Source organism: Eucyclogobius newberryi, unplaced genomic scaffold (assembly GCF_026437365.1).
Source record: "Eucyclogobius newberryi isolate DKJ021-1_F unplaced genomic scaffold, fEucNew1.0.hap1 SCAF_18, whole genome shotgun sequence".
Classification (NCBI taxonomy): domain Eukaryota; kingdom Metazoa; phylum Chordata; class Actinopteri; order Gobiiformes; family Gobiidae; genus Eucyclogobius; species Eucyclogobius newberryi.
The window spans coordinates 22,284,885-22,312,625 of NW_027315812.1; the positions used below are offsets into that span (position 1 = coordinate 22,284,885).

A 27,741-nucleotide genomic window follows, 5' to 3' on the forward strand; every position below is an offset into this window, starting at 1 on the left:
AACTCAAAGATGGCTAGCAATACCTAATTACAATAATAACTGATAAAATAATATTATAATAACTAGCCTAAATGTAAAATAGAGCCATATATAGAGAATTTGAGTAGGAGGCAATGGCCAGTCACGTCACTCCTGGAATCTGTAGCATGTTTATAGGCTATGGATCTATATTAAAAAAGGGCTAGTCGTATATTTGTAAAATAAGACTTGCACACATTAGACTACAGTGTAACCACATAAACAGGAGAATGGCTGTTTGCAGTGGTCTGCTCTGAAGGCCCAAACCTGCAGACTGTGTATGACTGGGCGTCTATATGAGGAAAGGCTCACACTGGCACGGCTAAATCCTGTTAATCCCGTCATTTCACTGGCCATTTAGAAACTGTCTCCAATGGCAGCTCCCGAGCATTGCAAGTGAGATTAGATTAGCCACGTTAGCTCCTCTGAGGTTTATGCACCCTCGGCCACTTTAGCAACACTCTGCTTTCTGCTAACCTTTTGCACACTCATGGATTTTAAATGCACTTTGCCTTAGTAAAACAATGTAAGTAGCTTTTATCTTTTACTAAAGTTGTAATTCTCTGTTCCTTTTTAACAGGTGTAAATGATACAAGATGAGAACACACAGGTGTGTCACTGGTGATGGTGGTGATGCTTGTAGCCTATAGTTTACCTCCACAAGTTTAACACAGGCTTTGGTAGTAGTGTAACCTAGATGCTTGTAAAGCGTGGGATAATTACATAACATTAATCTACAGCATGTGGTGTTTAGGCCTGGCTAGGTTAGTGTTAGCCTAAAATAATAATAAATGAGCCTATAAACTAAGGCATTATGCAGGTAAATAGGTTATAACCAATGGACAGTTGTGATTGTTTTCCTATTTATCATTTATTTTCCTCTCATCTTTAATAAAACAGTAATGAGCACAAGCTAGTACACATTGAATCATCTGTGTGTTTGATAAGCTCATGTGTTTTTGTAGTCTGTGTGTAACGTTCAGTAGGTCGCTGAGTGGGACTTACACAAACCTGTCATTACTTATGTGTACTTTCTCTTGTCAGGAGAACGCTCCTGAAGATGTTTCCACGATCAGGGAAATCCATTGTGTTCGACAACTTTCCTGACCCCTCGGACACGTGGGAAATCATTGAGACCATTGGAAAAGGCACTTATGGAAAAGTCTACAAAGTGATCAACAAAATTGATGGAAGCAAAGCCGCTGTCAAAATACTGGACCCGATCCATGTAAATGAGTTTGAGTACACACATGTGATACAACATAAGATCATGTATATTTTATGTTACAAATGTGCACACTGAAATATACAAGACTATCTTGGTTTAGGAGCTTTCAGTCTGTGTTGTTTATTCCCCCCATTGATTCTGTGGTGCTAAATCTGCCAAGATGGGACACAACAAGGCAGATACGATCAGACAAATCCTCCTTTATTTTGTAATCACACACATTGCTCTTTTCTCGTGGAATGGTTTCTGTCAGTATTTGTCCATTTCAGAGTAACACCTTTAACTAAATCTTACAATTTAGAGAAAGAAAGTGATTCTACCTCCTGCTTGTCTTATTGCTTTCCCTGTAATGTTCCACAGTATGGCATTAAACATATGCATGCTTTTTTCAAGACATTTTTGAGCAATAAAAACACCTATTATTGATTCAATGCATGTTAATGACAAGTAATGCCATCATGTGGAACATCCCAGGCAAAGCAATATTTCCATGGAGAAAAGTAGGCTCAAACCAATTTGAAAATAAGTCTCAATATTGTTGAGAATCAAACTTGTGAAAGTCCTTTTTCATATTTTAGGACAGTTTCGCAGCTTGTCCTTTATCAAACCATCATTAGTCTTTTGTGCTTTTGTTAGTGTTTCTCATTATTGGAAATGATTATCTTCAGTCCGCTAGTCTGCACAGGCAGACCATCATTATCATCATCTTAATCACTGTCTCATTATTTCATGTAGAGCTGCCAAATCTTGTCTTCTATAAGAAAAGCAGGTCATACTCCACTCAAATGTCATATTATATTGTACTTATCCACTCAATCTATCAGTCAAAGTTTACTTATAGAGCTCTTTTCTTCATATCAGAACATAGGAATATTCATATGGGAAGTTACAATATAAAACATTTTTCACATATGTCTGATTCTCAAACCTCAACTAATATTTATTTAAGGAAATGTTTTAGCACAGTTCTGTTACATAATACGACATAATATCGGAATATTGTCATTGGACATATTCATTTTTGTCAATAATGAAGTCCTTAATTCTCTTTCATTCACGCTTCTGTGTTGTAATGTTTCCAGTTCTATGAAATCAAATTGTAAAGTTAAGTTAATGTGACATAAACAGTCACACATAATAAAACACTTAAGATTAGATTTACTTTTTTGTAGCATTGATTGAATTGAAAATTCTTACAGTATACTGTATTTTTATCCTAAGATTCTCACAATTTTCTGTTATTTTGTGATTTGTATAATCCTGTTTATTAATTTGCCAAAAAATCTAGATTAAAAAAACAAAACAAAGTCCTTTTCCCAAAATCAAAGAAACTGCATGCAAATTTTATTTACATTAATAGCACCGGTAGTATGTATATGTTTAATGAATTAATTTGACCAAAGAAGCAAACATAGCATTGTAAAAAAGAACCAACAACAACTGTATCCTTTGATTCATGGGGAAATCATGGAGAAATCCATTTCCTTTCAAAACGAATAAATACTAAGTCTGTTGCTAAAGCTCCACGCAAGCAGTGACTCACACAAAAACAATACATTCTTATTATATAAAATAGCTTGACATTTCTTTTCTATTGTGCAGGATATCGATGAGGAAATCGAAGCAGAATACAACATCCTCAAAGCCCTCTCCAACCACTTCAACGTAGTCAAATTCTTCGGCATGTACTACAAGAAGGACGTGAAATGTGGAGACCAACTCTGGCTGGTCTTGGAGGTACGATCTCATTCTTCCAGTCACACAAGTTCACGTCTTCCACAGCCCTCGCATTTCCCTTTAACCTGAAGTACGATGAGCCGAATTAATGATCCGGTCCTGGCGTGCAGACATCGAGCAAGTCTGGCTGGAGAATGTGCGAGCAAAGGTGGCCGAGAAGGATTACGTAACAGGTTAATCTACGGCGGGCGTCGGAGGAGGAGGTTACCTGTAGGCCACCTGGGGGATTTTCTGCAGGGCCAGTTTGCATGGTGGAGGTGTTGTTGGAGGGGGATTAGCGCGCGCTCATGCTGACTGAAGCAGAGTTGGGGATTTGAGCATGCATGGGGCCGTCAGGCTGAATTAGTTTACACACCTGGCGCATTGGAGCCCACAGTCAGATGTCCCTCTCGGTTGGTGCTCTGCTGCGGTAAATATAACTGGGAAATGGTGCTGAAGTTGCAGGAAGGGAAAGCGTATTTAAATTGCCTGTGAATTTTTGATGTGAATGGACCAGTGCTCTGCTGTTGATCAAAAATAGAATAAAAGAATGGTCACTGCTGTTCTTAAAAGGACTTTTTACACATAACAGTACCAAGAAAGAAGTCCCTATAATTCCCTCAATCACAATTTAGTAAAAACATATTTCACAACAAAGGCCGTGTTGTACTTGACTTGTGTTAAAAAAATGTTTCTTGTTTGCTGGTCTTTGTCATCAGAGGTTATAATACTCCCTAACATAGAAGCAGGAGCAGACTTGAATGGACAATACTAATAATAATGTGTTCAGTGCTCATGTTTCTGTGTCCGGCACTGACACATCTAGAGTCTTTGGCTTCTCCTCTCTATGATCGGGCTACTTCAGTTATTCTACAACACTGGTCTGACTGGCAAGTACCAGCCCCAAAGCAGGAGTTAAAAAAAAAAGTCTTCAAACTGTGGCTCTAGTCTGTTGTTCATCAAAACGGGGCTGGTATTAGAATTGACCAGGAGCTGCAAAAGGTTCCTGCTGTGTGAAAACTCCTATATTGGAGGAAAGAGTTGTTTTGCATAAGAACAGAAGGCCCGTTTCCACCAGCCTCGCTCAGTTCTACTCAGCTCTGCTCGGTTCTACCTGGCCTGATTGTGTTTCCATTTCTCTGTAGAATAGCTTCATGAAAAATGGCCAAACAAACTAATATCAATGGAAACTATCAATGGTAACCATGCATTCTACTAGCACTCTGACCCATAGACACAAAATGCTCTGCCCATTGCTCAAGCGCGATCATTTGGCCGATGTTACCCAGAGTTAATTCAAATAAAAAGTCCCTTCACATACAAATGAATGGTGACGCCAATCCCCACATTAAAATGGGTTATTTCATGATTTAATGCCATTTATCTGGTCTCCTCACCAGTAACATGTGATACAGCCGGGAAATATAGTGCCATTAGATTCTTACCAGAAGCCCACAACATCAGAAATAGTTAGATAGACTTTAGATCAGATGCTGGATTTACATGCTAATTATAATCTAAAAACACCAAAAGATTTACACACTGAACAATGACTTTCTTATGGCTGATGGGTGGGTTGGTACCAGTCCAAACACTCAAACACTATTCATAACTAGGTTTTTTTTGCAGTCTAATGCTAATGGCTATTCCACCTTATTCCGCCCAAGCCCAAGAGTACTTTGGCCTCACAGCAGTGTCTACATTTTCAAAGCTCTGCCTGTTTTACATATACATATTTCTGTGGCCGATACAACAGTTTTCAAATGTCAGATTGCAGACATACATGTATTGGAGGTCAGACTCAGAGGGATGAAAGCTGAAGGTCGGCTTTTTTGTCTTTTTAACTTTCTGAGCGTGTCGTTTGTGCTGCGGCGCTGGTTGAAGCCAGACAGGACCGGGAGACATCTGGTAAACACGGGCAGCGATCCTGAAAGGCTTTGATAAGAACAGACGGAGCCCGAGTGTCATGACAGTGTCTGAAGCAGGTGCTGCTGGACCGAGAATCACATTTTTAGAGTTTGAGTTATTTAGCAAAACAGGCATCGTTATTAAATGTGTTCATTCAAATTGGGGGTTGTATTTTTGTGTTATACAGTAATACACAGTCATAATTGTAAGTTGTTGATCTTATATGAATTTCACAAGAATATCCCAATTTGAAAAGCACTTTTCAGAAAATACCAGACTATAAGTTTTTCATAGTTTTGGCTTTCATGTATGACTTATACTTATGTTTATACTTATACTCCAGAGCAACTTATATGTGATATTATTTGTTATTTTCACACCTGCAACCGCATTTCATACTCGAGTGCAACTTATATATGTTTTTCTCTACTCTATTATGCATTTTTAACCCAAAAATTGCGACTTATAGTCCGGGAAATACGGTATGTATATGTCTATAAAAAGAGAATAAAATGAAATCTACTAAAAATACATTTATTTCTCAAGCAGCTATGATGATTTTTGAAAAGCAATAGTTCATAGCACAGTAAAATCAGTGCTGTTGTGCCTCCCATTCCAGACTGCATCAGCTGGCCCTGTGTCCATAGTCGCGTAATGTAAGATTATAGTTTATCTCAGGACTGATATGCAAATCCTTCAGATTGTTTTCACCTGTGGGGCTTATGTTTCTTTCCTTTTCATCACTGTCCTTTTCCTTGACCTCTGTAAAGGACCGTTCAGTTACTTGGCGTTGGTATCAAAATACTGTTGGACTGGAGTCTGGACCTCACTGCAGAGGACAGTCTGTTCTGCCTGCACCTGTCCGGGGCAGCCTCATGTTTGCTGTTGTCTTTGGCTGTGATCATTTTACATTTCCCATCAATAACTGGGTTTATAATCATATCACAACATTAAAAGCCTATCATAGTTTACCGAGGTGGGGGTGACTAATGTTGATATACACATTTTTATTATAATATAGCTATTTCAAGCCAATACAAACAATCCGTTTTAACATTTGTGAATTTTCCCTAACCCATATGTGATAAAGACATGATAAGTTCATTATTCATTATTGTGCAATGTAAGCTTATAGTTTAAGCTCTGGACTGATATGCAAATCAGACTGTTTTCACCTGTTGGGCTTCTTTCCTTTCCATCACTGTCCTTTTTCTTGCTAATTACATTCAGTTGAATTTGAATACCCAGTATTCATTATGGAAAATTTAAATCTCAATATTTTATGGAGTGTTGTGGATGTTAACAATGTTCAGATGATATTGTGTCCATCCAACAGAAATGTGCTCAAAGGTAAAAGTATAAGTTTAAGTATCAGATAAACGTGAAAGGACAGTAAAATGACCAACAAAAGTGCAGAAATGTCTTGAATAAAGATTCACAGATCCAACATTGTCAGTTCTGATACCAATATCTGTGCCTTGGCTTCAAAATTCTGCTGAAATCTTAGATCAACCGATATCAGAGCAGAGGTGTAAAATCACAGTATTTCCCTAAAACAGCATTGACATACTGTCTAACAAAACTGATCCAAATGTGTTCTGTAATTGTTATGAATCAGTCAAGTAACTACAGAACAGATTTAAACATTCTGAGATGCTCAAAATAGTATTACATCAATGTATAGGCATATTAGTCAGGACATTGGCAAACCCAATATCTGGGACCGATATTTGATCCAATATTTTCTTCAGGATTAAAGCAGGTACACTTTCCCTGTGCATTTCTACAATGAGGTTTAACAATTCAGGGGTAAATGGTTTGTCTATTAAACCACAAAGTCCTTCATAGTATATTATAGTGCTAAGTTCTGTTTTACTCGCTAAGTCTTCATTCCAAAGCCTAGAGTAGATGCACATGGCTGTATTGACAAGGACGGGAGCTGTCCCTCCTTTATAAACTGTCATTTCCCATCCCTCCTCAGCTGAGAGGGCTCTTTCTTTGCCCTTCCCTGTCCGCCGACCACTCGTAATGAACCAGATTCATCCAAATTGCATCCTGTACTTTGTTAGCCTCTCGTAGCAGCACCCGGGCTGCTCTTTATGATCGCAGATGTGGGCTGAGATGAGCACGCTTTCATGTATGACGTCCCTAATTTTACTGCCAGTACCCGGCTTTCAAAATACTTCAAAGATGGGAGTGACTTTTATTCTCTAATGAAAAATAAAAGCCTTGGATGTGTGTTTCATTTGTGAGCCTGGCAGTGGGAAGGGCAGTAATTTGTCCGGCCTTTATAGCTTGTACTTAGAGATACACTTCTGCTGCCATTAAGGGGACGCCAAGTCAGTGTGGGCTGTGGCTAAATTGATATTGCTGTTTCAGCTCTAATTCAGATGCAGCGGCCTTAAAGAAAAAATAATCTGTAGACAGTATTACAATTACTGTTGTGTATTTTCTATCAATGCCAAAGCCTACCTGAAAGTGATTTTTGTGCCAATTTGGCAAAACCAAATCTAATCAGTGGTTTGCAAAACAACATGAAAGGGTTATTGCTGTGGCACAAGTCATTATGTGCAGTGCTGCTCCACATTGTTAAAGTCAATTTATCTTCACCAGACTCAGTTTTATCCCCCACAACGGAGCTAACCATCTTCAATGCTCGTAGCTACTGCTTGTGTGAGCACCTTGCGTCCTCTGCTGTTGTTGCATGTAAAAATCAGGACCGTGGACGTTTGCTTTTTTCATTTACATAGACAATTAAAGAATCTGAGATGTGACCTTGAAAGTCTTGTATTCACCATTTTGGACAAATTCTTAAAGCCACCATTCAAATACTGAACCTCACTTTTATGATCTTCTGCTGTCTCCACTTTCCGCTAATATTAATTGATCATAAAATCCAAAATGTGAGTAAGTGGACACCCAGACTCCTGTGGCTCAAGTAAATGACCAGGCCACAAATAAAACACTCTCTCTTGAACGGTTTCCTGCCTGCATTCAACCCGGACGACCGCGGCACTGCACTAGTATAATATGGATTTACATTGATGGCACATGAGAGCGAACACACTGTGGTTTCTCATTGTGGAAGAAAAACCTGTTTCATCCATTGATTTGTTTGATTCTTCTCCTCTTCTTTGATGGACTGCCTTCATTAACACTACTGAACAAGCACCTGAGCTCATTTGTGATGCCAAACATTCAATAGATTTAGACCATTCTTTGAAAACTGACTTAGAACTGGATGTACTTCCTTGACTTGGATCAGCATGCTAATTTTAATTGCCTTGTGTCTCATGCTGATTTTTTTAATACTAGTTTGATCCTGTTAATATAAATATGAAAAGGTAAAAGAGGTTAAGGATAAGGTTGGCAGTTCTATTTTGCTTCAGACAGTGCCTTCTGGTGTTGTGTCCTTGAGCACCTCGCCTAGTGTAAGTAAGTGCTGATAGCGCAGATTGGTTGTCTGTCATGGAATTAGACATGCACCGATGCTATTCCTTAACACATCGAGAACACAATTCAACTTAGAATATAAAACGACACAGAAACATCAGACATTTGTATGGCATGCATGGGAGAAAACGCGGGGACTGTGTCAGCCAGGCCGTTGTAAGGAGCCTGGCTGACCCTCCTGCGTCTCACCCCCGCGTCTCACACCGTTTTTTCCCATGCTGGTTGGTTTTATTAGATATTCTGGAATAGGCGGGTCACATTTCTCATTGGTCAGCCTCACATCAAGGCACTTGGTGTTTTTTCCGTAGAAATAAAGCCTGCAAGGGGGGGTGCAACTCCCCCCCCTCTGGGGCAACATCCTTTGGCCCATCTTTACGACCCCTTCACAAACAAATGCAGTTTGTCACACACCCGTTCTTCTCTTAGACTAATGATGCAGATAAAATATCACTATTATGCAGATAAAATACATCACAGAAATATACTCATATATTCACATTTTATCACATATCACACTAACTACCATGTGGCTACGAAAATAACTTATGGAAAGTTGTGGACTAATTTGTGAACTATTAAAACAACTTAACAGGCACAATAGATGTAAATTGTAGAATTGTAGGGCAATTGGCACAATACAGGCAGGGTATTGGTTATATAATTCCGATAACAAAAGTTGATGAATTAAATCAAATTAAATGTGTTTGTGTAAGCCTGAAACCGACAGCAAAAAATATGATTAAACTATGTTCATAGGAAATTAGCAAATGTCCCAATATCCCCCTTAGACCCTCCTTTTTGGCAAGGAAAAACTGCAAGTGAAAGTAGAAACCTGTGGAGTTTATTCAGGCAGAAGAAGAGCTGTTCGTTTAGAGTAGAGTTGTGGAGCATCTAGATCCACAGGTCAGCATCTGCAGTGTCTGAAACAGTGCCACTCCCTGAGAGGAGAGTGTAGCTGGAAAACTGTTTTTATTTTTGTTCCAAACTGGCCTGACCATAAGCCATTTCACAGAGGAACGATTTAAGCCTGGTCTTAAATGAAGAGACGGCCTCTTTAACATGAACAGGAGCTGATTCCATCACACAGGAGCGTGGTAGTTAAACGCTCGACCTCCTACTGTACTTTTAGGCCAGCATTTTGAGAGTGAAGAGCTCAGTTTGGATGATATGGTTCTATAGCATCTTTGAGGTAGGATGGGGCCATGTCATTTATGGCTTTGTGAGTCAGGAGGAGGATTTTTAATTTGATTTTAAACTCAATGGGGTGCCAGTGAAGAGACTCGAGCACCGGCGCAATGTGCTGTCTTTTTTTAGTTCCTGTTTGTAATCTTGCTGATGCGTTTTGAATCAGTGGAAAGTTTGAATGGATCTTTTACGATACGCTGTGAGCAGGAGCTTACAGTAGTCTAAACTAGATTTAACAACATTTTTCAGCTTCACTTTTAGGGAAGATTTTTTCTCATTTTAGCTGTATTATGCAGATGAAAGTAGGCTTGATTTATATGCGCTTTGAACGAGAGCTCTTGGTCAAATAAGAGTCCAGGGTTTTTTACAGTAGAACTGGAGGCTACACTGACATTGTCCAGTGTGACTGCTCAGATGAAGTCTCACAGACGTTTAGGACCTGGTACAATGACCTAGCTTTTTTTCAGGGTTAAGAAGCAGATAATTAAGTGTCATCCAGGTTTTTATATCCTTCACACAAGCACTAAGTCAGTCTACTCGATCGGCCCCATCGGGTTTCATTGATAAATACAGCTGATGAACTGGTGAAAACTATAATAATGGTTTAATCACAGTTAATTCAAGTGTATTTTAGCATAACACTAGTATGTGTCTGATTGGTTGACAGTACTTTGTCAGAATCAGAATCAGAAAAGATTTATTGCCATCGTCAATGAACAGAATTCACAAACATAGGACCTTACTTTGGTGATTCGGTGCAACATAAAACAATGAACAATGAACTTTGTGCCAATACTCAAGACGTCCCCTAAACTAAAATTACTGCAAAGGCCAACCACACCCTAGTTCCATCCAAGGAGCTCCTGGGCGAGGGCCAGGGGAGGGGAGAGCAACACCCTGTGTCCCGGTGCTTAAGCTAAGATGGCTACACTAAGCTAGAAGACAAAGACATAACAGAAGAGGACAGCCAAGGAAGCTAACTTTACTCTCTTTCTCATAAGTTTGTGCCCGTCAGTGTGCCACTGCTTGTTGATGTGATTTGAATCAAAACGCACTCCAGCAAAGGACATTTTGCAACTTTCCAAGTCTACAACAATCCAAGACAATCTTCAAATTGGCCTCATCTGTGGATCAGTGCAACTGCTTTCTCGTCACGGGAGGGACCCTCACGATTTTCACATTTTGGCTGATAAGATCATAGTATCAGCTTTAACTCTAACACACAATTAGATAGAACTAGAACAATCATATCTAGTGTCTCCACTTGTTAATGACTCACATATTCCATTTTTGTATTTCTATGTTCAATTGTTTGGTCAATAAATCTTCATAAACCACAGTTGGAAAAGATTCATTCAATTCCAGAAAATGGGTCAATGTCCAAGTAACGTTCTCATAACCTTCAGATGAACTATTAATTGTTGATAAAAAATAATTAATTTAGATTTTCAATTTGAGAATTGATATATCGGCTCAAATTATAGACTGGTGCCCCACATAACTATTAAAATATACAAAATAAACATAAACTCTTGATCCAATCTTTGAATGTCACCTTCTTTCATAATGAGGGGTACATAAATAACACTGCAGTAATTTCTACAGAGTAATATAAGTACTACAATAGAGTTATGTACATACTAAATGTACTGTAATCATGTCCACTTTGCCCATGTCTGACTAACCGTTGTGTATGATACAATTGAAGTTGATGAACCATGTGACTTTGAGCCGTGTGCTGGAGGTGGAGAGCTAACTTTGAGCTCAGTGAATACGGGACAACAGCGGAGCTCTCATTAATATGGATCTGAGACTAGTCTGCTGTAATTTAGTAATGACAGGTGATATGGCGGCTGTGATATGGACTGACGTAAGGCACGGCTCATTGTGCCGGAGTCTCCACGGCGTTCTCCACTCTAGTGCAGTTTGTCTGATCGCGCAGAGGTGATTTAAGCCCCGTGTGGCAGATACGATACACACCATCCATCCAGACTGCAGTCTTAGGGCCCCTGATGGATGCCAACATTGACGGACACATACACACAACTCATAAAGGATATGCCACCACTTAGTGAAGGTCAAAAACTTCACTCTTTTCCATTATACAGACTGTGGATGTAAAGTCTAACTGCACTGTAATGTCCCAGGTTATAGCAGAGACTTCAGCACCTTTATGATTACAAACTAAATATGTTGTTTCCCTCTTATTGGCCCCAATGAAACATGCACGCTAATGGCTTCCTGTGGATCACTCAGTTTGCTCCACATACCTGGCAATCAGTGCCTGTGGGTGGAATTGAAATCCAAAAACAAAATGAGACAAAATGAGACTGCCTTACGATTAGGTTTAACTCGCAAAAGTTTGTATTGAGTTTATTCTCCCTGTCTGGATTGCTTTAGTGCTCATACAATGGCTATTGCTTTTCATTTTGATACCTCAATTGACCAGACGTAGAGCCCTGTTTCACACAAGCGGACTGACTCAAGTCGAAGTGCTCATAGAATCCTTTATAGCATACTCTTCTTCACTTCAACGTTGTCAGTAAGAATAACTCTAATATAGATACAAATGAATCACACTGCACATATTACATTCACACATGGTTGAAGTAAGAGTGAAAAGTAGTGAATTCATTTGCATTTACTCGAGCTCCCAGCTGGGTGATTGACATCTCAGTGCTTTTTATTTTCCTATACCTATGGCATCTGACAAAGACAGGGCTTAAATTAAGGGCTATTATTGTTGCCATGGCAACCCACTGTGTAATTTTCTGTAATTTTCCAAAGAGGGATTGCTATTGATGGTAGAGTCCAAATTGAGCTGGAAAATAGCACCAGAAAACACACACAGACATGTTTGCAGCTCGAATAGTACATGTGTCTTCATGGGGAAATGGCGGCGCAGAAACAGATGTGGATGTACTTTACTTGAGGTGGATTTGTTGTATGTCTTAAATACTCAGGCTGCTTAGTCATCATTGTGCTGAATAGAGCCAGCCATGAAATGTACATTTCTGTGGCTAAGCTGCCTCCTAGAGATAAGCCTCTGCAGATTGACAGAATTTTGAGCTGAAATCTCACATTTTCCCTGCACTGTTTCTCTGTGAAATTCCCATTATCTTTGATGCCCCACTTTAGCAGATTGTATAAGACTGACTGTAGCTGCTGACTCATTGTTCTCTGCTTTTGTGTGTTTTCTGTTGCAGCTATGCAATGGTGGCTCAGTGACAGATCTGGCCAAAGGCATGCTAAAGAGAGGGGACAGAATGGATGAAGCAATTATTGCCTACATCTTGCAAGAAGCACTCACAGTAAGTCTGTCATTTCAAATGTGCATGGCTGCTAGGTGCCACTGTGCACAGGTTAATACACCGACCTCCTTCACTAGTCTCAATGAGCTCATTTAAAGCCAGGCTCTTTTTGCTATTTATTTCTTGCAGGGCCTGCAACACTTGCACATCAATAAAACCATCCACCGGGATGTCAAAGGCAACAACATTCTGGTGACCACACAAGGAGGCGTTAAACTGGTGGATTTTGGTATGTATTCCTCTTCTGAACACAGTGTTCTCCAGATGTGTAAACACTGGCTGTGGGATATACAAATGGATATGATTTGAAGTAGTGCATTCTGTAAACCAAATGAATTTGCATTCAGTCTCGTGTCTTTTAAAATAACGTTGTTATGTAAGAGTCCTTTCAGACACGAAAAGCATAATGTTTCAAACATTCAAATGAGAAGACTCACATTAAGTAGTCACTTGAATATGTTTTTGAAGACAGTTGTAAAATGATGGCGTGGGGAACTAGATCAACTTTACTGATGCATTGCAGATACTTGTATACCATAAGGTGGTATACAAGTAATATATACAACATTCAATGTAAATGTAAATGTCTCATAATCTGTTTGGATTTACATAAACTTTTTAAGAACTAGAACCCAAGATGTCACTAACTGATTCTATATAAATAAACATCTCATCCAAATGTGCAGTTTAAAATCAACCTCATTCAATTTGTAATTCAAATCTTGGATATGTCCTTTTTAAAAAGCATATCTTTCCTTTATCTCTCTATTCAACAGGACTTGTGTCTTGGGTCAAATCCATTACCTTCAGCTGCCTCTAAATAAATTGTGCCAGTAATTAGTTTTCTTGAAGAGCTTGAATAGATTTAGGCGGCTGACAGGTTGGCAGGCACATACCACCCGTCCTCCATTTCGAGGTATCTCTTACTCTCTCCAGACAGTAGCAGACATTGTTGCCATTCACCTTGAGCCAGTGCTGATTTGCTTGTGGGTTTTCTTAACCAAATGAGGCTGGAGACTGAAAGCTCCAAATAGGCAAAGTGCTTCAATACTTCCAAGGATGACGCACTGTATATTATTCAGGGCCCATAACCAGCTGCCTGTGTCATTACAAATACAAAGCCACACTTAATACTGTATAGGTGTGCACATGAGGGGCTAATTGTGGTGCTTCTAAAAGCCCCTTCCAAAGCATGTAAACGCAAAGTGAACATCTCCAGCTCTAGGATTAATGGAGTCACTTAGGGCTGTGTGGATGGAGATACTGCTGCCCTCTTCAACAGCTATTAGCTGGCACTCAAAAGCACAATTTGAGCAGAATTTTCCTGGTTAGTTGAAAATATGGTGTTTGCTCAGGTGTAGTTGTGTTGGACAATATGAATTAACACGTTGTACTTGCAGGTAAAGTTATTGTAGAAAGTTCCTCTGTGTGTGCATTTATTATGCAAAATCGACTTTTCTGAGCTTTTAACCATGTTCTAACATTGCTCTCTTTTCTAAAACATGACTTGTACTTAGCTTCATTCACACTATTTTGTATTAATCATAACTAGTAAGTCCTCTCCCTCTGAGCCTCAAAAAACACACAGTTCCAAATTCCCCAGATTTTGACAAAAGGTAGAGCTCTACCTTAGATGGACATGTCTAAATATCTGACGTGGAGAACGCCTCATTAATAAAAGCCCACATTACATCATATGAAACACGTTATTTTAAGTTCTAAAAACAAAGCAGAGGTACTAAAGAGCATGTTAAAAGGACAATGGCAATATGAATAATGCATAGTGTTCTTTAGGGCTTATTAAGATGATTATTCTCTTCAAGGAAGTTATGTTTTTTTCCGTTTTTTTTAAAACTGGGATATCATTTTCATTCATTCATTCATTGCTTTTGTAAGAATCTACATCCTTCAACCAGGTCATCAGGGCTCCCTGTCTGGAGTAGTGGGCGACTACAGGATCCTCGCCACACATAGAGCTAGGTTTGATCAGAATTACATAGGATTTTAGTGTAGGCTAATGGCAAAAATAGCCTGATGAAAAAAACAAATTGAAGGCCCAGAGAGACAGACACTGGGAGAATGTGCAAACCCCACACAGAAAGCTTATTAATGTCATGATAGATATATCCAGTGCTTTGACCATAAAGATCGTGCATTCCTCTCTTGCTTGTGCACATACTGACAATGACTTTTAATTAAACTGTACTTCAGAAACAACATTGTATTTCTGACTAAGAATAACCTTTACAGAAGCTTACGTCAAAAAGGCTGGTCTGAATACAGTACGATGGGATTAATGGTTTTTCATGTAGAGTCTAACGCTACACTCAGCAGGATAGAGGATAAAGCCCCCACATCACTGACTCATGCCAGCAAAGAGAGAGGGCGAGAATGACACAGCCCCTCAACCCAAAAACAGAAAGAGAGAGACAGAAAAAGGAGCAGAAGAGGTGCGGGTTCATGAATATTCTAATTGACGGCGTTATCTGAGCGATGATTATTAAGTGTGCCCCACCAAGCTGCACTCCAGGCTAATGTAGTGGAAAGAGGTGCTGCCAGGGCTGTTCTCGGCCTCTTTGTGATGCTGTATTCTTAAATGAATACAGAGAATCAGTAGATGAACAGTATTGCCAGGAATCAGGATGTGCTTTCCAACTGTAAGTTTATTTCACTGTAGGATTTAACAGTGTTGGCAAAATGGTGACTTCATTCAGAACTGAGCCTAAAATGTGTTGTTTCATTTTTTATTTCTTTTTTTTGCAAACTATATTGACAATGAGCCCTGAAAAAAAGAAAATATAGGCCTATGTACACTGCCATGTCAAAAAAAAAGGATTTTACCAAGATCTTGTATTGATGATGAGAGAGTGACCACTGCACAAAGCCTGCTCCAGCTCATTCCAAAGATCTCTGCTTGATGCTGATGATTTGATCCTTCTCAAACACACTGACATGTTTTCCATGACCACAGGATTTGTCTTTCCACATGGGTGTTTCAGAAATGAGAAGCCACTCACTGGGTTTTAACATCGTGTTGCAGCTGAAAGACCCATGCAGCTGTTCTCCAGTAGGAGGCTTGTACCTATTTGCTATTGAGTCAAGGTGGCGACTTTATCTTTGTAGCTTATTAGCCATTTCTGTCAAATTGTATCAAAATGTTTTAATGTATTTTCACATAATATTGGCTTATATCTTCAAGCAATGTACTCACAACCTCATGCGTTTGCTGGTTGAATCTGGATTGGGCCCTGCAGTCACAATTTGCCCGTTTCAGCCGTGATTCTGCGTTGCTTGTGCCGTATGTCACCCTTTGATTTTTTTTGTACACATGATTTAAATCCGATTTGATGTGTGACACAAACCTTCCTCCGCAGCTCTCATCCGGGCTCCGCTCTCCATCACAGGCTTTAGCCATCAGCCCAATCCCTCTGGCATTGTGTACATACACAACTGCACATAAAGACTGCAGATCTTTAGACAGGATCTTGTTCAGTACTACTAGGGAATTTGATTTTAGGGGTTAAGAGGAACCTAGACATGGCATTTATTTTTGTTTCCCTGCTTCACCAGAGAGAAATAGATGACAAATGACCTAAAGGTGCACTATGTAACCTTCCTGGTGAGGGTCCACCATGTGCTTATCTTCATGGAGATGATATGGCTGGAATGTCCATAGCATGGCATCAAACTGATTTATCTTGCATTTATTCAATTGCAGCTGTTTTCATTGCTCAAAGTTACCTTGAAATACAGGTTACTGCCAGTTACACCAACTCTGGTGCCCTGAGGTCAGTATATGACGAACGCCTTGTGGATTTTCATGGTTTCACGGGAGAACACTCTTTTATTGACCCGAAAACTGCTACAGACCACCACAGATTCTGGGAAAATTAGACTCTTTGCGGCTCCACGCCGAGGTCAGTGTAACAGGGCGCATTGATTTTAAATACTGGTCTTGGGGGGGACCTGCACCGGCCCCCAAACGCACCTGCGCTGGAGTCATTGTCCACCCGACGTGATAATCATGATTGTTATTTGGACACACACATGCATCCACACAAAGCCCATTTATAACAAAGACAGTGCTTTATAAAATAAGAATAAAGTATTTCAAAAACACTTGCTGGTTATTTGCAGCCTTATACTCCATAACAACCAGAGCATTTATCCAATAGCTGTAGATATTTTGACAGTTGACAGATTTCATGTTTCAGGAACCTTTACAAAATACTTTCATCACTATCACATCATTCTCTGTACTTTCATTTTTTTTGAGAAATCCTTGTTTGTCTACAGCTTTCACGCTTTGTTATCCCATATCTGTGTACTGACTGCATTAGTTTAGTCAGCCCTCCACGTCACACTGTGCAGGCTGTAACACCGTGCAGGCTGTAACACTGTGCAGGCTGTAACACTGTGCAGGCTGTAACACCGTGCAGGCTGTAACACTGTGCAGGCTGTAACACTGTGCAGGCTGTAACACCGTGCAGGCTGTAACACCGTGCAGGCTGTAACACTGTGCAGGCTGTAACACCGTGCAGGCTGTAACACCGTGCAGGCTGTAACACCGTGCAGGCTGTAACACCGTGCAGGCTGTAACACCGTGCAGGCTGTAACACTGTGCAGGCTGTAACACTGTGCAGGCTGTAACACCGTGCAGGCTGTAACACCATGCAGGCTGTAACACCGTTCAGGCTGTAACACCGTGCAGGCTGTAACACCGTGCAGGCTGTAACACCGTGCAGGCTGTAACACCGTGCAGGCTGTAACACTGTTCAGGCTGTAACACCGTGCAGGCTGTAACACCGTGCAGGCTGTAACACTATGCAGGCTGTAACACCGTGCAGGCTGTAACACTATGCAGGCTGTAACACTGTTCAGGCTGTAACACTGTGCAGGCTGTAACACTGTGCAGGCTGTAACACTGTTCAGGCTGTAACACCGTGCAGGCTGTAACACTATGCAGGCTGTAACACTGTTCAGGCTGTAACACTATGCAGGCTGTAACACTGTTCAGGCTGTAACACTGTGCAGGCTGTAACACTGTGCAGGCTGTAACACTGTGCAGGCTGTAACACCGTGCAGGCTGTAACACCGTGCAGGCTGTAACACTGTTCAGGCTGTAACACTGTTCAGGCTGTAACACTGTTCAGGCTGTAACACCGTGCAGGCTGTAACACCGTGCAGGCTGTAACACTGTTCAGGCTGTAACACTGTTCAGGCTGTAACACTGTGCAGGCTGTAACACTGTGCAGGCTGTAACACTGTGCATGCTGTAACACCGTGCAGGCTGTAACACCGTGCAGGCTGTAACACTGTTCAGGCTGTAACACTGTTCAGGCTGTAACACTGTTCAGGCTGTAACACCGTGCAGGCTGTAACACCGTGCAGGCTGTAACACTGTTCAGGCTGTAACACTGTTCAGGCTGTAACACTGTGCAGGCTGTAACACCGTGCAGGCTGTAACACCGTGCAGGCTGTAACACTGTTCAGGCTGTAACACCGTGCAGGCTGTAACACCGTGCAGGCTGTAACACTATGCAGGCTGTAACACCGTGCAGGCTGTAACACTGTGCAGGCTGTAACACTGTTCAGGCTGTAACACTGTGCAGGCTGTAACACTGTGCAGGCTGTAACACTGTTCAGGCTGTAACACCGTGCAGGCTGTAACACTATGCAGGCTGTAACACTGTTCAGGCTGTAACACTATGCAGGCTGTAACACTGTTCAGGCTGTAACACTGTGCAGGCTGTAACACTGTGCAGGCTGTAACACTGTGCAGGCTGTAACACCGTGCAGGCTGTAACACCGTGCAGGCTGTAACACTGTTCAGGCTGTAACACTGTTCAGGCTGTAACACTGTTCAGGCTGTAACACCGTGCAGGCTGTAACACCGTGCAGGCTGTAACACTGTTCAGGCTGTAACACTGTTCAGGCTGTAACACTGTGCAGGCTGTAACACCGTGCAGGCTGTAACACTATGCAGGCTGTAACACTGTTCAGGCTGTAACACTGTGCAGGCTGTAACACTGTGCAGGCTGTAACACTGTGCAGGCTGTAACACTGTGCAGGCTGTAACACTGTGCAGGCTGTAACACTGTGCAGGCTGTAACACTGTGCAGGCTGTAACACTGATTTGGTTGGACTGCAATGAAGTCGCGACAACAGTGTGTCAGCATGTTCCTCGTCAGCCACACCACCAAATCCTCTGTATTCTTTTGCAGACACGTATCATCGCTCTGACTTTGTACATTATACAGGAAACACTGGTTCAGAATGAAAATATGTAGACTGGAGCTGTCACTACACAGTTTCACTCGATATGTATTCAAATGTCCCACAATGCAATTCAAAGCAATCTATCATCTTCAGGGGGACTTCATAGCTGGATACAGTATTGCATGTGAGCCTGGCTGTCAGCTCTATCAAACATCCTTTCAGTACAACTTGAGCAAATCTTTCCCATCACATCAGTTTCTCTTGTTAGGGAATATGCAGCAGCTCGTAGACTAGTTTGGTTCAGATGGACCAGTATAATGGCTAATAGGTAGTAATGTATGGTGTTTGCAGGTGTTTCGGCACAGCTGACCAACACTCGCATGAGGAGGAACACGTCTGTGGGGACTCCTTTCTGGATGGCACCAGAGGTAAAGCTAAAGCAACAACACCAACATAATGCAGCTGTCACTCGGGTTGTAACTCCGTAATAACCAACCTCTGGATGATGGTGTTTCATTCTTTCAGCTTCTCATGTAACCTGGCTCAGATTGAAATGTATAGCTTTGAATTGAATCGGGAAATGGCATGTTTTGTTCCTTCACAACAGGAACAAGTCGAGAAATCAAACTGATGTTAAATCCAGTCAGAGAAAAGCTCACACTTCTGCCCCGTCCTCCACAAAGTGCTTCTATGTGCACGTCTTCACAAAACAAAGTAGTTTGGAAATCTGCTAAAATAGGCAAAGTATGTCTGTTGGTGTCGCCTTGGCGTTGTTTAGGTTTGTTCTTTTGACTTCCTAACTACAATGCTGCGCTGTGATTGGTCCGTCCCCACAGTGGTCCCACAGTGAGTCTGAGCAGAGGATTCTCATAAGTGTGTGAAACAAATATTGTGATAATTTAACTGTTCTCAGTACAACATCTGAAAGAAGATTGTATTTTAAAGAAGTATCATATTTTATTTATATTTTGACTACTATTGTTCTTTTTTTTATATTTTTGAAATTTTAAAGAGCAAACTTACTTCTCTCCTTTTCCACATCATCACAACAAAGTGCTGTGCTGGAAGCGTAGGGCTTCACAGAAGTGTACGATTTATGTTTGATTTGTTTTCATTTGAGCCAAAATGGCCACGCTGCTGAATCCCATGTGTATCACTTATAAGTAAAAGTAAAATGAAGTAAAGTAAGTAAAGAATAGCCATCATTGCCACCACACAATACTGATTTAGGCCTATTTTCCTTGTTTAAATATGTCTCATTGCATTTGCTCCAGAAACCACATACTATGACTTTTTATCCCATACACTGTAACTGAAATTAAAATTCGATCCCCTGATAAAAAAAAAATAATTCTCTGTTGTGTAACAAACTTGTCAATGTCCTGTTTAGACGTCAATGGCAACAGGGTGTTTCTTTTTACATTTGCATTCTGTGCAAATAACTTGGACGCTGTGTCTTGCTTGGTGGCTTAGGTTTTGAGGATTTTAACCTGATTTGAGTAAGACACTTGGAAGAGGTTGTTCAGGGCGGACTTGCCAGTAGTACACTTAGCACATTTTGTGGCATTCTTATATCTTGAAAGACCATTATTCTTAATCTTTGTGAATCTACATGGAGACTTTGCCTAACTCTCTCCTCGGTAAGTTTTTCATTTGTATATCACACTCATTTGATTACTTTCTCCAGACAAAACCAGCTTTTATTGTCTCTAGAGGAGCCTGCATATTTCTACTTGCATATGTCATTTGCTTGTCACGTCTCCACACTACAGTACAAGCCATATGTCGAGCCGGAATATGAATTGAGTGTAGACCTTTGATGAAAATGTGGTGTGTCGGTGTTCTGGGCACACATCCTCCCCATGCACAGATGATTCAGAATGGAGATTGGGTCCATGTTGCCCTCAGGATAGAGCTGATAGACTGTGTGTTAATGTGTGCGTACAAGACCACAAGGGACAGCGGCTGAGGGCTTTGTTCCAGACTGTACACTGTAGACTCTGCAATACCGGCCGGTCCGAAATCTGGTAAAATAACAATCTAATTAAGGAAAAGTGAAAGAATGTATTATTTTCGTCGACTAACGAGTCAAACGTTAATTTGTATGGTACATCGAGTTTTTAAATACATTATTAACTAAATTAAAGTTGAAATATGGTGACTGAAAGCTTTATGATATAGGATATCTACAAATAAAGTGTATTATTGACAAAAATAATCTTTTTAATGATGCTGCTGTTTTTGTTGTAAAAAGGTCTTTTCCTGTGTTTTTCTGTGTTGTCCAGATAATGCTTATGATGATCAAAATGCGATATGTGATCATTATTTTATTTGTATTCCTTTATTTAAAAATACAAAACAGTAGTAAAATGATAGTAACAACCAGAACAAAAACAGCCGCAGACATTAGAGGAATATAGAGGGACAACAGTCTAGAAACTTCTGAGCTGGGCGATTGCGTGAGTGTGTTTGAGTGTGGGTTTACATGCGTGCGTGTGCGCGTGCGCATGCGTGTGCGCATGCGTGTGCGTGTGTAGGTGTGTTTGAGTGTGGGTTTACATGCGTGCGTGTGCGCATGCGTGTGCGTGTGTAGGTGTGTTTGAGTGTGGGTTTGCATGCGTGTGTGTGTGCGTGTGTAGGTGTGTTTGAGTGTGGGTTTGCATGCGTGTGTGTGTGTTTGTATGTCTGTGTGTGCGTGTATGCATTAAAACAGTGTGAAAATGTGTTTTATTTTTGTCGATTGCATCATTGATTTTTGCCAGACAGACAAGTTTACTGTGCACTACCAAACGTGCTGTGAAATGATTCGTTTACCTGTCATTTTCCCCTTCAGGTAATAGCGTGTGAGCAGCAGTTGGACTCGACCTACGATGCCAGGTGTGATGTGTGGTCTTTGGGCATCACGGCCATAGAGCTGGGGGATGGAGACCCACCTTTGTCTGACCTCCACCCCATGAGAGCCCTGTTTAAAATACCCAGGTGAACACTCCAACATATACCATTCTTTTAGATCTAGTTAAGGACATAGCAGGCTGTTAACACAATACATGTATAGTTAGTTTCATATGGGGCATTTGATACATTTTTTTTTTTTTTAATGCCATCAGTAGAATCTAGTGTACTCAAATACAACCGTTATATAAGACATCCGAAAAATATGTCAATAAAATTAAGCAAGACATTTTAACATGGCTATATCTATTTTTTTTTTTTTCAGATTTATGTGTCACAATTATGTGCATTTTAGGCTATATTCACACATAAAATGCCTTGTAATCTAAATTTAAGATGTTTTTCCTATCCATTTGCAGTGTCTGGCCTTAAGAAGCAACACATTAAGCCAAAAGGGTTGATTCCTTTTCTATTATTGTTATATTCTTTTGTGATTCAGTGCTTTTTTTGTATTTATTCATTTCTTAACATTCTCATATCCAATCCAATCCATTTTATTTATATAGCACAATTTATACAACCAGAGGGTTCCAAAGTGCTTCACAGCAAGGTAAAAGACTACAGAGGCATAAAAAGGATAAAAGTGATAAAATAAGATATAAAAACAAAATCAAATAGAAAATTAAATCAAACAAACACACTAAAATCAATGGAATAAAAATAAACAACATAAAATAAATAAAAGGTGCTGCCCTCCCAACACATATAAAACATACAATCAACACACTACATGGTGTTAAAAGCCAGAGAAAACAGATGGGTTTTCAGTGAGGAGGCCTTTCTTATGGGGAGTGGCAGTTTGCTCCACAGTTTTGGAGCTGCCACTGCAAAGGCTCGTTCACCTCTGAGCTTTAGCCCATGGCACTGCAAGGAGTAGCTGGTCAGCTGACCAGCTACTCCTTGCATATGACATCGTTTCTACCCAATGCCCACCCTGATTTCCTCCTATTGGTTAGCAACCGTCATGCTTGAGTGGGGTACAGGCAAATATTACCATTTCCCGGCGAAGCATTTACTTTGAATAAATCTTCAACAAAATGTAAAGTCGGTGTTTACATGATTAATGAAAAAATAAAATCACAGCACAACTTTTTTTTCCTTCTCTGTTCCAAACTTCCAATTTAATCAGCCATAACTTCTCATTTAAATTTAAACAAATTCTAATGTCATTGTCAAATCTCTGCACCTTTTCTTAAATCAAATGTTCTTTCTGCAGATTTGTTATTTCCTTCTCAGGTGCAGATGTGCACCTTGTCTCCTCTTCACTGACAGAGCACAGCAGCGTCAGCCTGGTGAAAAGTGCTTGTACCTAATCCTTAAAAAGCTTGTCTTATGATCCCACAGGAGTCATTTGCCCCTCTGTAGGTTGTTACCAGACACACCACAGTCGTCTCATTTCAGATGGTGATACCCGGGGGGCCTAATCCATAAGCCCCGCCTCTTGTGCCTTTCATTTTCCATACACGCAGCCTCCTCGTGACATCTGTGTGTACTGAAGACTGAAGGGGAAAAGAACTTGAGAGATATTCTTAGTAATTGAATTATTTTATGTTTAACATATATTTTGAATTTTCAAAAACTCACAAGATATTAGTGGGACCATGTTTTTTAATCATCTCCTGTGGAGGTTAATTCAAAGTCCAGTTTGATTTCCTAACCCAGCTAGAGTCCTACCCTGTCTTAGCCCTGCCTTAGCCCTGCCTTAGCCCTGCCTTAGCCCTGCCTTAGCCCTGCCTTAGCCCTGCCGTAGCCCTGCCTTAGCCCTGCCTTAGCCCTGCCTTAGCCCTGCCGTAGCCCTGCCTTAGCCCTGCCTTAGCCCTGCCGTAGCCCTGCTTTAGCCCTGCCTTAGCCCTGCATTAGCCCTGCCGTAGCCCTGCCTTAGCCCTGCCTTAGCCCTGCATGTAAAGAGTAGTTGTGGCTACAGCACGTCTGTCACTGCAGCAGAGGTCCTGTGCTTGCTTCAGGGGTCACGCCACAGCGGTACCCATCAGCAGCCTCCTCACAATCTCATGTGACTGCTGTGGTCAGGGCTGCAGGCCGTCTCCTCACACTGCTCCTGCGCTCACTGCACAGCCTCCAAAAAGATCCACCCAGGGCATGGACTCAGCCACACCCTGTCTTTTCTCATTTATGTTGGGACAAAGTGCGGCGGAATGATTATTTGACTCGTTATGACTGTGACTTCCTATTATATCTATCTATCTATATCTATTTTCTTACTCAAATGTTTTGATATTTTAAAAATGATCATATTATCCCAATTTCTTTAGCCATTTTAACCATGTTATCAAAACTCTGTGTTTGACCAAGACATTATATCCCAAACAATCAGACTCATTCTAATCTTTTCAGCTTTCAAATTGTATGAACTACATCATTGTCTTGTATTCTCAAGCAACTATAATTTTAGCCCTATTTAAACTAATATATAAAATAGTAGATAAAATAATAGGACATTTTATCATTTTATTTTATATTACTACATGATAAGTGGCCCAAAGTCTTCATACCTAACTCTCACCATTGTAATTCCATACCGAAGTACTTTCTATAGGCCGCTGATGCCATCTCCACTTCAGGGCAGCTACATCATACTTAGAGAGCAGCTTCACTCCTTCACATGTGAATCACCACTTTTTTGGATCCAGTTTGTCTTGTGAATGAGACAAACCCTAATGGTCAGTGCATTAGCCCAACAGACTCTTAATAAATGCCAGGCGCGGTCGCTGTCTGTGGGCCGTTGTGTGATAAACAGAAGACGTATATACTCTCATTACTGCAGCTTATCGCAGTTTGAGCCGCCGGTACATTAGCCCGCAGTTACCCGAAATATCTTGTAAATAAGGTACTTAAAGTGGAAAAGGGAATTACTGCAAATTAGCTTCACATCTGCGAGGCGTTGTTAAACCTGACCTGATAACAATGTTTGTCTAAATAGGAAGCAATTTGGGCTCATCACATATTTACAGTCATATCAACACCATCTACTGTAGAAACACAGGTAGAGAAAGGCATTTTCTTGCAGCCTCGAGGAAGATAAATTGCTTAGCGTTAGACTTCAGTCACTTTCTAGTGTGAGGCTTTTGTTCAAAGCCCCTCCTTCCCATCCTCCAGTAAACCCCATCTCATCTTATCTTTCCATTTATCTTTTTGATTGCTTTTTTCCAACAGAAACCCGGCACCTACTCTGCACCAGCCTGAGCTGTGGTCAAACGACTTTAATGACTTCATCTGCAAGTGAGTGTGGTCCAGCTGGCAAATGTGTGCGTAAACAAGCATGTGGGGATTTGAACTAAGGGCTGCCATTGTATAATATGTAGTAAGGTCAAAAAAGTTTCAAAGGTAGTTAAAATAGAGAGATTTCAGTCCAATCTACCCCCTGTTTACAACACTCTGCTCTAACATTTGTCAAATTACAAATACAGCCAGTCAAGTGCTATTTCTGTAACAGCTGTGAGGTAGAAGCCAGAGGTTAGAACAATCCAAGCAGGTAAACAGTAAGAGAATGAGTGATAGGGTAGGACTAATCTAGCTCTGGGCTGTATATATTCTAACTCCTCAGACCAGTACCTTTAGATTGGAAATTACATTCACGCGGGAGTCGAAAAGTCTAATTTATCAAATTTTTTATCTAATCTAATTTTTAAAACAGTCTCCAAATGACTATGACACCTAAAATAGACTATTCCTGGACAAATGGGGGATTTCACTAGCTATGGAGACAAGCAGATATACAAGTCAGATCTATGGAGAGGCGAATACACCCGTAGTGAAATAAAAGCGAGATAGATATGTTTAAAAGCTCTAAGTTTCCACTCCTTTTACAGTGTTGTGATTTTTGTGATATGTTCTTCTTTATGTTACTGCAACGTTCTTCTTCACAGATGTCTTATCAAGGACTTTGAGCTGAGACCCAATGTCATTGACCTGCTGCAGCATCCCTTCATCAAACAGGTCAAAAGCAAAGAGAAACTCCTACAAAACCAACTCATCGAACTCGTTGACCTCAACCAGCAAATAGGAACCATCGAAAAAACACGGTACAAGTTGCACTGTTATTTTCCCGCAGTATTCGCCATGAGTCACCAGAAGAACTCTCTATCCCTGCCAGTATAATCCTATAGCACGCAGCTTAAAACCCAGAGACAATTACCCTCCCACAAGTCTTCACATAGGCAGAACATATGAAGCCCGGGTGTGTGTTCAAATATGTATCCTCTTTCTGTCACTAAAGCCATCATGGAAAGACAGACAGAGGCAGAACTGACAGGTAACAAATGGCACCATGGACTCCCAGTAGGATAGAAAGACATACACTTCAAGATAATAGGCTTTTTAGTATGGTCAAAGGACTTGTTATATACACGGGAATTATTACTGTTTACATGCATCAACCATGCTGCTTTTTCTGGTGTCCAATTTTCTAAACATCATGTTGTAGATCACCATTCATAATTTCACCATTTGCTATACCGGCTGCAGTGATTGATACGCTGTAAATGTCACAAAGTTAAATATACATAGATTCAGTAAATATATATATATGTATGTATGCTTCAAGCCTTGAAACCTCTGCATCCGACCTTGAAATGTTCACATGTCATCCTGTATATAGAAGTATCTATTTATGAGAGAGAAGATGAGTGTCTTTTTTCTTGTATTAAAAGTAGATTCAAACATAATTAAAATGAACTCTTCATATATTTGGTTGTAATAATAGTTGGTTATAGAGGTTAATAGCTGGTTGTAAAAAATGAATAATAAATATGATCATTACAGTATATCGCAAAGCCCATTGAGAGACCAGTCCTTCAAAAACACAAACTACAATCATGTTGTGAATTATATTTTCAAACCTATCATTTAACTAAAACCTAATCATTATATCCAGTCTTAGCAGCAAATAACAGTAAGCAAGAGTAAGTGCATAGTCTCTAGGAGAATGGTTTTGAATCTAAATGACTTACAGAATTACTCCATTTACATAATATAATAACGTATGGTTCACTGCTCCGAATAAGACTTGGTTTGTTCATAATCTCGATTCTAGGCATGAACGCATCCACACCAAAAAGGGCAGCCACATGAAGAACCAGAGCGACGCAGACGAGGTGGAGGACCTCGCCACTCTCGAAGTATTAGACGAGGTACGAGTACAGTCAGATAAAATGTGTATAGTGTATTAAAAAACCTGCATCTACTCAAAGCCACATGTGTATTTTGTGCGTATTTCAATAAAATATTTGAGAAATCATTGAGATACATCACATGCTTATCGATGTCTATTTTAGTGATCAGCTATGTTGTCCACAATAACAAAATCCATCATCGTGTGTGCTAGAATAGATTGACTGATACAAAAACTCTCCAGCGGATAAATACGACCATTCCTCAAAACAAAGATCTATGCTGTTGTTGATGCACCTGCCTTAGCTCGGGGACCAAATCAATCACGTGAAGATAAAACTGATACCACATCTTCAGGCAGGACACAATACATGCACATAGTGATTTTAATGAGGCAGTCTCCCCCATGTTCAGAACACCGTCACGGACCACCTCCAAAACCGCTATGAGAGGGACCAGATCTACACCTACGTGGGGGACATTCTCATTGCAGTCAATCCATTTCATCCGATGGACATTTACGCTCCTGAGGTCTGTAAACGACGCTGTAATACATCTCAATGATGAGTTTATGGATTTCGGTCCGACACGGGATCGTATATTTGATCCACGCTGTTTGTCATC

At 40.5% G+C, this 27,741-nt stretch overlaps 1 protein-coding gene across 1 annotated transcript in view; it reads left to right on the top strand.

Moving 5' to 3' along the window:
• The first annotated feature begins 410 nt into the window (after positions 1-410).
• The window catches only part of myo3a (myosin IIIA), a 47,929-nt gene continuing 20,598 nt past the window's right edge, over positions 411-27,741 (top strand). Inside the window, exons 1-11 of the mRNA XM_072451092.1 lie at positions 411-544; positions 1,063-1,246; positions 2,849-2,983; positions 12,715-12,819; positions 12,949-13,048; positions 19,390-19,466; positions 21,872-22,017; positions 25,162-25,227; positions 25,875-26,030; positions 27,041-27,137; positions 27,532-27,648. Of these exons, the coding sequence (XP_072307193.1) occupies positions 543-544; positions 1,063-1,246; positions 2,849-2,983; positions 12,715-12,819; positions 12,949-13,048; positions 19,390-19,466; positions 21,872-22,017; positions 25,162-25,227; positions 25,875-26,030; positions 27,041-27,137; positions 27,532-27,648 (1,185 nt within the window). The 5' untranslated portion in view covers positions 411-542. The remainder of the gene's footprint in view (positions 545-1,062; positions 1,247-2,848; positions 2,984-12,714; positions 12,820-12,948; positions 13,049-19,389; positions 19,467-21,871; positions 22,018-25,161; positions 25,228-25,874; positions 26,031-27,040; positions 27,138-27,531; positions 27,649-27,741) is intronic.